The 12,337-nt window shown below is 52.0% G+C and overlaps 1 protein-coding gene across 2 annotated transcripts in view; it reads right to left on the bottom strand.

Moving 5' to 3' along the window:
- Positions 1–12,337, bottom strand: part of Mllt1 (MLLT1 super elongation complex subunit) — a 45,866-nt gene that overhangs the window by 19,500 nt on the left and 14,029 nt on the right. For both annotated transcript variants that reach the window (XM_055617762.1, XM_055617761.1), the window contains exon 3: positions 9,197–9,279. In XM_055617762.1, the coding sequence (XP_055473737.1) occupies positions 9,197–9,279 (83 nt within the window). The remainder of the gene's footprint in view (positions 1–9,196; positions 9,280–12,337) is intronic.

The following is a 12,337-nucleotide window of genomic DNA, read 5'->3' as shown; positions in this document are numbered from 1 at the left end:
GACTTTGACTCAGAATAAAACACACACACACATACACACACACACAGAAGATGACATGAGGAATAATTCAGTCCAAATTGGCCTATCTGACGACAGCAGCTACTGTAAGCAGACTGTGGCAGGCTAGGCAAATCTGTCAGGTGGCAACATGACGGTGCTCACCTGACCCAGCACCAGCTTCTCACCCCTGTAGGCGCACGGTACACATGCATAGATGCCAGCACACATACTTGCACGTGAAATAAAACACAGACAGCTTCTTAAAACGGAACATACAAATAAACCAAAGCACAGACAACTGGCAAACGCCAGCAAGGCAGAGGGTAAAGCACGAAGACCTGAGTTAGAGCTCTAATCCCTGTGTGAGCCAGCTGTGGTGGCACATGCCTGTCAGCCCAGCCCTGAAAAAGTACAGACAGAAGGGCCCTCGGGGCTTGTCCCACCAGCCTGTCCAGCCACCAGCAGATCCAGGTTCAGTGGAAAACTCTGTGTCAAAAATTAAGGTATGGAGGAGATGGAGAAGTGGCTCAGCGCTGCTCTCTTCCAGAAGACTCAGGCTCGATCTCCAGCACTCACATGGTGGCTCTCAACATCTCTAACTCTACTTCTAGGGATCTGATGCTGTGTCTGGCCTCCCAGGCACCAGGAATGCTCATGGACATACATGCAGGCAAACCATCCATACACATAAAAATAAAGAAACTAAATCCTACTCTAAAAAGACAGTAAAAAAAGCTTTTATTTCAGGGCAAGATGGAAGAATACGCTTGATCTCTGGCCTCCACACATGGACACACATGCCTATATACACATGTCCTCATGCATGACAACCACAGCCACAGTGCACAAAGGAAAGTGGAGAAGAAGAGAATTCCAAGGGAACACTGTGAATAACAAACGCCAACAGACAGGTCATCGAGAGGAAACAAGCATCTCCCTACACCAACACAGAGTCCAGAAGAGACAACTCAGCAGGCAGGAACATCCTCAGAGGATGCAGCTCTGGCGCCCAGCACCCACATGGCAACTCATAACCATCAACATCCAGTCCCAGGGGATCTGACACCCTCTTCTGGCCACCTTGGGCACCAGACACACATGTGGTAAACAGAGAGACATGAAGACAAACACTCAAAACACTTAAACTATATCTTTTCAACAGAGTAATTTTTCCCACACACACAAAGAGATTCTCAACAAATCCACCACAAACAAGAGACTCAAGCAGCTGTGAGGAACTCGGTGGTAACAACAGGCCAGTGGTGATAGCTGCATCTCAGCAGTGGGCAGGCTGAAGCAGGACAGCAGATTCTAGACCGGCGTGGGCCACCATTATCTCCTGCCACAGATGACAGGACTCTAGAAGCACAAAGCTTCCCTGGCATACCCTTCCGAACATGCAAAAAACAACAGGTCACCCTTTTGAGTCTGAAGGGTGAGATGAGGGACGGCCATTCCCTGAAACAGTCTACGGCATCAACCCATTCAGAAACCAAGAACAGCACAGGAAGCCACCGAGTGACACTGCCTATGAACACAGATGCAAATGACCTAGTGAAACACTAGGAGAGTGAATCCAACAGCTCTGATACATGATGGTGTGCGTCATATATGAGGGTTAGGAGTGTGCAAGGCAGACCACACGGAGCCACCTGGGCTGGAGCACTGGTGACAGGAAGGGAGCAGCCATGTGGTTTTCTTGCAGCAGCAGAAAAAAAAAAAAAAAAAGCCTTTGACAAAATTAAACACCTCTTCTTCATGAAAGAGAATCCCACAGGAAGCTAGAAGCGGGTGTGACACATGAAAGCTCTATGCTTAGTCCCTCCCTCTCCCAGGACAGAGCATCTGAAAGCCCTGTCACCGCCTCAGAGTCAGGAGCCACAGCTTCCACTGAATCTCTGCCAGAGAAGCTGCTGAGGCCCTTGGGATACTGAGCTGCAGTGCTCCGCAGCCACACTCACAGGCAGTGTGTGCAGACCCGGTGCGGGATCGTGGGTGGGAACCATGAGCTTTGCTGTAGGCAGAAAACTGTGTCGGTTGGTTTTTCTGTCTGTTTGTTTTTAGTTTTGGAAGTAGACTTCCTTAACCCAATAATGGCCACTTACAAAAGACCCATTACCTGATATCCCACTCAATGATAACTGCCCCTAAAAACAGGAGGTGAGATCCCTTTAACCAGTGTTCTCTGGAAGTACTCACCAGAGCAACAAGACAAGCAGTAAAAGGCATTCAAACTGCAAAGTAGGAAAACGAGCTGACTGCATGACATGAAGGACACATGGAAAACCCTACACACACACACACACACACACACACACACACACACACACACACACACGAAACTAAACTTACACTGCTAATAAATCCACTGAAGCTGCATGAGGCTGTGTTCCACCCTGCTGAGATCTAGAGTTACCTGAGAGTCAGGACCCTGACGTGCCTGTGAGGATTACCTTGATTAGGTTAACTGAAGTGAGAAGATCTGCCCACTGTGGGAGGCATCATTCCCTGGGCTGAGACCTTCGTCTGTATTAAAGTACATAAAATGGTTCAGCAAGATGGTTCAACAAGTAAAGAAAGGTGCTTACTGTCAAGTCCAAGTTTGGTCCCCAGGACCTACATGTGAAGGTGAGGATGGATTCCCATACGTTGTGCTCTGGTCTCCAGGTGCACATGCACAGAAAAGAACTACATGCAGGAAAATATACATATGTAAACTAAGGCTGGGCACGATAGCACAAGCCATTGACCCAGCACTCCTGAGGCAGACAGATCTCTATGAATGGAAGTCCGGCTTGGAGCCTGGTCTTCAGAGTGAGTTCCAGGCCAACCATGGCTACATAGTAAGATCCGGGCTCAAACACAAACCCTGGAGGGTGGGGGCTCCACAGCAGAACATACTTCTTTGCATGTGTGAAGCCCAGGCTCTGTCCCCAGCACCAAACTAGCCCACAACTATGAAACTAGTGTAAAACCCAGGGTCAGCCTCTACGACCTCAGATGGCAACTGAGTCACAGACTTGTTAAAAGTCATGTGCCCCCCTCCCCCCAAAAAATAACAGATAATCAAATTTCACAAAAATGCGAGATCTTTGTACAGAAAAGAACACAAGAAAACAGCAAAGAGCTTCTACTATACAGCAACATGAAATCTGAAGACATTATCAGGGACAAGTGAGCTTAAGAAGATGCCAGCAACCATAGCCAATAAGGAAAGGCAAGAACCTCACTCAACAAAAGAATCCATCCATTTGTCCACGGGGCTGGCCACGGTTTAAACAGAGAGCAGGAGTGACTGAGACCACACGGACACAGAAGTCTCACCATGGTGAAAGAAAAATGGTGCAGCCACCATGGGACATGAGAAGCTGCTCAGAAGGTGAAGCCAAACATAACTGTCTCCAGACCCCCACTCCTCCCACGCCCCCAGTCCTCCCCAGGTCCCTATTAGTTCCTCCACCATCATCTACCAGAACAAACCAATGCCACTCATAGATGTGGCTGTGGCTGCCATGGCCACTCCATTCCCAGCAGCAAAGTGAAAGTGTGAAAGAAACAGGAAGGCTGTAGTGTTGGCCTCACCTGGTACCCTATCTCTGTAACTTCTATATGACAGCCTAGCATGTAACAAACCATGTTGTCTGCAGCCTAAGCCTCTCTTGTCAAACATCAGCATGTGCCTCTTAAATGTAATCTCATCAATTTTCTGACACCAGACTGTTAACGTAGTCTCTCTTAAGGTCTCTCTTAACGTAGTCTCTGTAAGTGTGTGGAGACGAGGAGTCAAGCAGGGTTGGGCCTTGGGTGTGGCTTTGCCAGTGCTCAGCAGGCAGAGCAAAAACACACAAGCAGCCTCAATGTTGTCAACATCCTGACAAACACTATTAGGCTTAGCCTGATTCAGGCTGGTTGGGGCTGGAGGCTTAGCCACCACTTTACTTTTTTGTTTTTTGTTTGTTTTGGTTTATTGAGACAGGGTTTCTCTGTGTAGCCTTGGCTGTGCTGGACTCTCTTTGTAGACCAGGCTGGCCTCAAACTCACAGAGATCCGCCTGCCTCTGCCTCTCAAGAGCTGGGATTACAGGTGTGTGCCACTGTACCCAGCTTTAGCCACCACTTTGCTGTCCACAATCAACACAGAACCTTAAATCAGGGGCCTTTAAAGAGGCACATACAAGGTCACTAACCCACGGACCAGGGACAAAAAGGCTAATATGAAAAACCAGAAGGAAGTGGCTCCTAGTCTTCCCTGGGAGTGACCATTCAGTTTCTAAGCCAGAGTTGGCCCTGAACGATGGCAACTACAACCCACAGCATGTGTGCACAAATGACCCAGGAAGGTGTGAAGACACGCATCCATGTTGACATAAGCAAATGTGCAAACACCTCCATTTACACACACACAAGCACACATGTGCTCACACAAATGAACATACATACAAATAAACGCAATATTTTAAAAAAGAAAAAAATACTAATTCCTTTATAGACAAGGCTGCATGGACGCTAGACAAGCACCCAGCCGCAAGGGAAGTTCAGGTTAGAGAACAGGCCCTCTCTGCGTGGTCACAGACCCAGCGGTACTTTCCAAGAAACCAAGCCACATCACAGCGCGCCCTCCTCCACCTGTAGTCTGAAGAGGCCCTAAGCCTCCTCTAGCTGGGTGCAGGTGACTGGGAATGAGGGACACCTAAGATCACTCACAGAAACACATGTGCTTGGGACACCCCTGCCCACTGCCCCTCTGAGAACCTTCCAAGGTCATGGCCTCTGACCACTTTGGACACTGAACCCGAGACCCTGAGAGGTCACCTGTCCACTCTGACTTCTGCAGCTGCTGAGATCTGAGCACGACATGGCATCCAGAGTCCATGCTCTTTCTGCTGTTGCTGAGACAGGGGCATTCCCTGGAACCCCAACCTGGCCTGACTCCTGCTGTCACCAGACACAGGCTGTCCAGTGCCTCTTAGTCTCTCCCTGCTCTGGTGATGTCCCTTGTCTGAGGGTCATGCACATCTGTACATGGTATATGCAGTTCAACACAGGTCAGTCTACATAGCAGGGATAGGGTGGAGGAAGAACCTGAGTGTCTTCAGTGTGTCACCTACATGTCTTCCTGAGGAAGCTCCAAACACCCACACTGTACTGTGCAGAGCAGTGCAGCGCAGTGCAGGCTGGCTCTACCCTGAGGCCAGGAATGACAGGTATGCAGGCTAGATTTATGTCAACTTGACACAAGTTAGTCATCTGAGAGGAGGAAATCTCCACTGAGAAAATAGCGTAAGATCAGGCTTTTAATTAGGGATCAATGGGGGGGGGGGGCCCGCCCATTGTGGGTGGTACTGGGCTGGTGGTCCTGGGTTCTAAGAGAATGGGGAGCAAGCCAAAAAGCAGCACCCACCTATGGCCTCTGCATCAGCTCCTCAAGGTTCCTTCCCTGTCTGAGCTTCTGTCCCGACTTCCTTCAAAGATGGACTACAATACGGAAATGCAAGCTCAATAAACCATTTCCTCCCCAACTTGCTTTTTGGTCGTGGTGTTTCGTTTGCAGCAATACAAACTCTGACTAAAGCACCAGGGGAAGCCCACAGGCTTGACCACAGCGGCATGAGTGACCTGACTCCACCCTGAGGCCAGAGGTGGTAGAGGAATGTGGAGGCTTACACTTAGGCTATAGGCCCTGCTTTGAAGTTTCCCCACTGTGGTGCCTAGCTGACACTCCTTCCCAGTGTACAATCCTCAGCAAACCTCCCCTGGAGAGATCCAAAAGACAAAGTGGGCAGAACATACCTCTATCACTATACTGCCCTGCAGAGCTGAGAGCTGCTTGGCCCCTCTCCCCATATCCCAGGTGATGAGGAGAGAAGACCTTGCTCGGCACGGGCACCACTGGTGTGCTCACAGCTTCGCCAGCTCCCTTAGGGACAGAATTCCCTGGGCTAGCCTTTGTCCTGGGAGTGTGCACAGGCAGGAAGCCGGCATACAGGTGTGCAGTCTGACTCAGAGAAGCCTCCACACCCTCAGCTAGAGAATCTCACCACATCAGACCCTGTGATGATTTAGAGCCAAGAACTGCCTCAGAGGACACGTGGGGACACGGCACTGTGCACTGTCAGCAGCCAAGAGCAACAAGGGGTCCACAGCAACACCTGAAGCCCTTGGGATCCCTCAAGAGTATGCAGAGAGACAGAACCTCAGCCACCTGGCTTGTACTTTCCTGAGCTCCCAGTGTGGTCCCTTTCCCTGAGACAGGATGTCAGGCCGAGTCTCAAGACCCTGGGCAGAGCTGCCTTGGCCCCTGACCCTCAGAGCCAGATGAGCGCTCACAGGCGGAGGGTGGGGGGAGGGAGAGCAGACTACTACATGACCTGTGCACACAAGCAACCATGCTTTATCATACCCAAGGGCCGCTGGAAACTTAGGAGCCACTCCCTAAGCAAGGATGAGAAGCAGAGGCAAAGCATTTAGCGCAACCCACCCATCCCATCCTGCTGACACAAGTGACCAGCCAGAGGAGGCACAGCTCTGGTCTTGAAGGCCAGGAATGTGCTATGGCATACCCAGTGGCCCTGGTTCATCCCACCATGGCTAAAGGAACCAAGAAACACCAGGAGTGTGACTCTCTCTTTAAATGGTGCCTGGCCACCCTCACTCCAAAGTCTGGCCAAGATGCTAGGTAGGACAGGGATGACAGCCCCACCCCCAGGACGTGCCTCAGATAGACTGTGAGACAGAACACGGGAAACAGCTTCCACCCAGGCCACTGCCCAGGCGCCCCAGTCCAGGAACTACATGCTGTCCAACCCTAAGAACACCCACAGCATGTGGGGACATCATACCTGACGAAAGCCAGATGCTGGCTCTGGTTCCTCGGGCACGGCTCCTTACCCCAGCCACTCACAACCTTCTGTGGTTTGCACTGGAGACTGTTGTGCTAATGGGTGAGGAGGCTATGTGGTGAACACACCATGCCAGCACCAAGGCACAGTGCTCAGAAAATAGGTGGGGTCTTGGTTACTACCCAGGCTTACACCCCAGCTCTGTGCTAGTAAGTCCCCTCTGCTCGCCCAGTCCCTACGAGTTGGCTCACTGCAGGTCTAGCCAGAATTAGCTGCTCTGTCTCAGACTAAGGCTGGCTGTCCAAGGACGGAGTGCCCACAGGTAACAGGGACACAAGGCTTCTGAGAACCGGTGACTGCAAACAGCCCTTGACCCTTCAGGACACCGAGCCTGTCAGCTCAGAGGTTTGTCAGCTGCCTCAGTGGCCTCACTGTCCCTACACATCAAGGTCTGACAATGAACAGGTGACAGTCCCCTGGCCCATGCCTGTACCACAACAGGAGGGACTGCTATGCGCTTGCTGCCACTCTGATCACCGAGGGCTGCAGGGAGGTACTCACAGCCTTGGCCCCCTCTGCGGTGGCATGGCTGAGACTCAAGGTGTACTTGCAATCCACTGAAATGGTACTGGCTCCCCAGAGCAGCACACCCAAGCCTGTCCCTAGAGGTCCGTGCAACAGAATGGTGTATCTCCTACAGGCCTGATATAAACAAGGTCCCAAGACTTGGTGCCTTGGGGGAACAAGGCACCCCATGGAGCAGAGGCCTTTTCCAACGCAGATCAGAGCATGAGGCTCCCAGACTGCACGTGAGGGGCTGGGGAGACAGCTTCACTGGCCAAGGTTTTGCTTACAAGCATGAGGCTGAGTTCACTCCTGAATGTGATCTGTCATCCCAGAGCTGGGAGGTGTAGACAGGCAGATGCCTAGAGCTCACTGCAGCCAAGTCAGTACGAGGCCACGTTCTCACAAGGTGGGATAGGGAGCCCCCAAGTCTCTGAAGATGCTCAGGGCCTCCATATACACAAGTGTAAACATACCAGTCAAGATTCATGAACCTCAAACAACTGAGAGAAGACAGGCAGGAGGGCTCACTGGGTCAAAGGACCTGCTGCCACGGTTGGCCACCCGAGTTCAATCCCCAAAACCCTCTGGTAAAGGAGAGAACCCAATTCCCCACAAGTTGTCCTTTGGCTTACACATACGTACCCGCATGTAGAGTAAACAATTATAAAGTTATAAGAACTATAGAGAAAAATAACTGGCAGAGCACCGGCCCCTAGCACACAGACATAAGAACTCTGAAGGAAGAGCCCCTGCGCCCTGTGCCCCTGCTGGCCACTGTGTGCCACTGAGAATCAGTCCCCACAGGCACAGTCCAGAGCAGGCTGTTGAAACCTTGCTCACTGCACGCAGTGCCAGCTGCTCCTTGACAAACAAGTCCCTCTCTGCAGGAGCACTATTCATGCGTGCTTCGTTCACTCAGCGACACTAATAACTCTTCCCTTGGGAAAGTGGCACTCTGGACAAAGCCAACCCATCTCCCCACTTGCCAGCCTAGAACCTTTAGACTGACTGCAGGTTCGTGTGGTCTCGGGAGAACCTGCCCCAGGGCACATGGCCCACTTACTCATTTTCCAGAGTATGGGAGAAGGAAGTCCTGAGTTCCTGACTGAATGTGTACTGTTGACAGAGGTACCCCTGTCAAGGACACCGTAGCCTCAGGCTCGAGGGAGACAAAGCCTCGTGGGGAATGCAGCATACACAGCAACTGCAAGTGTTGACAGTGTATATACAATGTGAACCCTAGCTCCTCATCCAGGGTGCTGACTCTCCTACAGAGACTGTTCCTATGGAGATCAGCTAAACCACCTCCCTGTCCAGCTGCATACAGAAACTCCGCCTCCCTGCCCAGCTTTACGAATAAACCCTGCCTCCTGGGCCAGCTGTGTGCAGGCAGCTGCAATTTCTCTGCGTCTGGCAAAGACCCCCCCGACACACACATACATACACACACACACACACACACACACACACACACACACACACACACACACACAGTGGAGATTTCTGTCTTTCTTCATTCTCTCTCTGCTCCAGTCAGATCAAGTGACCTGTACTGCCTGCTCCTCTCCGTCGTATGCAAACTGCAGTTGGCTCAACCTCCTGTTTTTGTTTCTGCTTTTCATTCTGTTAGGGTTCCCCTAAGCGGCCCAGGTTGGGACCATAATCCTTGCCTCAGCCTCTGAGCTGGGCTGACAGGCGGGTTCCCCTAATCCCACCTCTAGTGCCTCTCTCATGATGTGCCCAGTTCCACCCATGCTCACTGGTGCCTCCCACCTCCACTCAGTCTCTCACCTTGTTTCTGAAGTACACTTCGATGAGCATGATGAAGCCTGCATAGCCCGACTCCTCCACTTTGTAGGGGGGCTCCTTGCACACTGCAAAGAGAGTGAAAATATTCCATCAGCTTCCTGCCCACCACAGCCCTCCAGGCCCTCAGGCTGCTCAGGAGACCAGGCTCCTGGAACAATGGAGCTCTAGGCCAGGGCTTCTGGGAAATGTCAGGGCAGAGTAAGGTCAGGAAGAAGGCAAGGCAGGAGCCCTGTGTGGTCAGCAGAGGGCAGGACAGGAGGAGGCTACCATAGGCCAAGCGCTACAACAGGCAGGACTACCTCTGTGCAGTGACAGGCACCCTGGCAGTAGGGATACCAGGCAAGGAACTCAGGAGCTCCACCCCAAGTTACTCTGACACAACCGCCTGCAAACCCTGTCCCATTGTCTACCCACAATCTCCTTCAAATACCCAGCCCATGTGAGGCTGCTGAGGAATGGCCAGCCAGTCACGGAGGCAAAAGACAAATGGAGATGGAGGGAGACTGGGGAGATGGGAGGTGGACAGTAATGACACTCTCAGATACCACTCTTGTGCACCTTGTATAACTGTGGAGACAAGCTCAGGAAGTAGGCGGTCTGCATGGCCTGGGGGCCCCTGAAGGCAAGACTAGTAAGACAGTTTTGCATGGGGCCAAGGTAGGCAACTACAAGGGCCAGGCTGGCCTGTGGCTCGCCAGGACTGGGGCTGCAGGGTGGCATGGGACAGGTGGTGCCCAAGACTCCCTTCTACCTTCTCTGCCATTGGGGTGGGGGGCGGGGGGCGGCGGCTGCACAGCACATCCCCTGCTTCCTCCAGGGCTACCCTGCCCTCCCTGCCCTAGCCTGTGAACACCTGCTCCTACACGTCCTGGGAACTCTGGCCATCATTACCTACATCAGGATCTGCATGCGAGTCACTGCGGCCACAAAGCAATGCCTTTCTCATTCATTCTCCATTCACCCTGGCGTTCCTGGGGCAGAGATTAGGGTGATGTCACACAGGCTATACAGGCACACACTATCCCTTGTGGCTTCTTCCTGTGAGGCTGACACCCTTGAACTAATGGAAATGAAGGCTGCCCTATCAGGAGTCTGGAGAGTATGGCTGGATTCTTGGTTCCCATTAGCCTGGCTCCCATACCCAATTCAGACTTCCTGCTAGAGGTGCCTTGGCCTCTTGCTGCCCCCTGCACTGATTTTCCTAATGTCTTCAGTCTTGATAAACAACCCTACATGACCCTGTTTTCTCCTAATGTCCTCCATTCTGGTTCCCCACTCTGATCCCAGGGATCCATGGCCACCTGACTGTTGTCCATTCAGCTTCCAAACCTGCCAACAGCTCAGGATAGGCCCATTTCCCAGTGGTTGCTGCAAATGAGGACCCCTATGGGCACTATCTGGCACCAGGTCCTGCTGGGCAGCTTCTTTCCAGCCACTCAGACAATAGAACCAATCAACCCATCACCTGAATCCTCTACCTGGCCCCCATGAAGCCCCACTGTGGTTCTCCTCCATCCCAGGGGCTACCTCCTGGCTCCAGCCTCCTGCAAAGTACTTCACCACTCTTGGACTCTCACTCCAAAGACTGGCACTGATGCCCAGGTCCCAGTCCCACTGAGTTATGGTCAAAGCCACCTCATCCCTGCAGAGCGCAGTTCTGTGTCCCTCACACACTGGGTAGCCCATGGCATTTACTGCCCTGTCCCCTCCAGGCCACAAACTGCTCTAGCTCCATCTCCAGGACTCTCCAGAGACAAAGCACTTCAGAAAGCAGCCATATGTTGCTGGCTGAGCCAAGGCAGGCCCTCCAGATCTTCCAAGGAGAAACACGTGAACACCCCACCACTGTCCAACCTGACAGTCTCTGGGCATCAGAGTGCTTCTCAATGGAGTCCGAGCCAGGCTGGATAGATAGGAAATATACTGTCACCACTCAGTCCTCACACCTGCCCACATACTTCAACCCCACCACCTCTCAACAGGCCTTCTAGGTCTCACCCAGCCACCAGAGACCTGCATAAGACCATCTCCCAGCAGAACAGGTCTGGCTTCCCAGGGTCTCTGACCTCCAGGTCACTAGCTATTCAAGGAGGGGATCTCAGCAAGTCTGTCACACCTCAGCCCATCTGTGCCAGGGGAAGAAGTCCTTCTGTGTGTCTAAAGCTCCCAAAAGTCCTCACATCCTTCCAGCAGTATCCAGCAGGGATGCTGGACAGTCATGAACAGACAGGCTTTCTTGGGTTTCTTTCCTTCTGTCACAGAGGCCCACAGGACAAAAAAGGAAACTGAAATCTGACCCAGCAAGATGGCTCAGAAGGTAAAGAAGCCTGCCACTGAACCTGATGACCCTGGACCTCACACGGTTTGATCCCTGGAACTCACAGGGTAGAAGGAGAAGTTGTCTCAGAGTTATCTTCCAACCTCCTCCAACATAACACACAAAATAAATAAATTAATGAAATTAATTTTTTAGGAACTGGAGAGATGACTCTGTTCTTGCGGAGGAGCCCAATTCAGTGCCCAGCACCCTAACAACTACCTTTTAATTCTAGCTCCAGGAGATCCAATGCCCTCTTCTGGCCTCCTGGAGTACCTGCATGCCATGCACACACCCACATACAGACACATACACAGAATAAAAAAAATGGAAAAGTGAAAAAACATTAGAGAGGACAACCTTAAAGGGAAGTGAATTCAGTGGAAGCAGCTTGGACACGAGGAGGGGTAAGTGACAACAGCAGGCGACAGCCGTGGCCAGCACATACAGGCACTATAATAGCAAGGCCGTACAGCGGAGCAAGAGGCCGGGATGGGCTCCTCAGTGTGCCGTGAGTGCAGAGCCAGAAGGAAGCAGGAGGGACTGCTGGGCAAAGCAGGCATGGCTAGACATGGGCCTGGCTACTCTGGGATGAGAAGACGCTCCCGAGCTCAAAGTGATGAAAGAAGAGCGCGCCGGGCTGAACCTGCACTGTGCAACAGGAAGTTCGTGCACGTGGACTGCATCTGTGTCTTAAGAGGGAGAAAGGCTCAGAGGTACAACAACAGAGGAGGCCCAGAATTTCATCCCATTAAAGAAACACACACACACACACACACACACACACACACACACACACACACACA

This window comes from Psammomys obesus, unplaced genomic scaffold (genome assembly GCF_907164565.1).
Source record: "Psammomys obesus unplaced genomic scaffold, mPsaObe1.curated_primary_1811, whole genome shotgun sequence".
Classification (NCBI taxonomy): Eukaryota; Metazoa; Chordata; class Mammalia; order Rodentia; family Muridae; genus Psammomys; species Psammomys obesus.
This window is presented reverse-complemented; position numbering and strand designations above follow the sequence as displayed.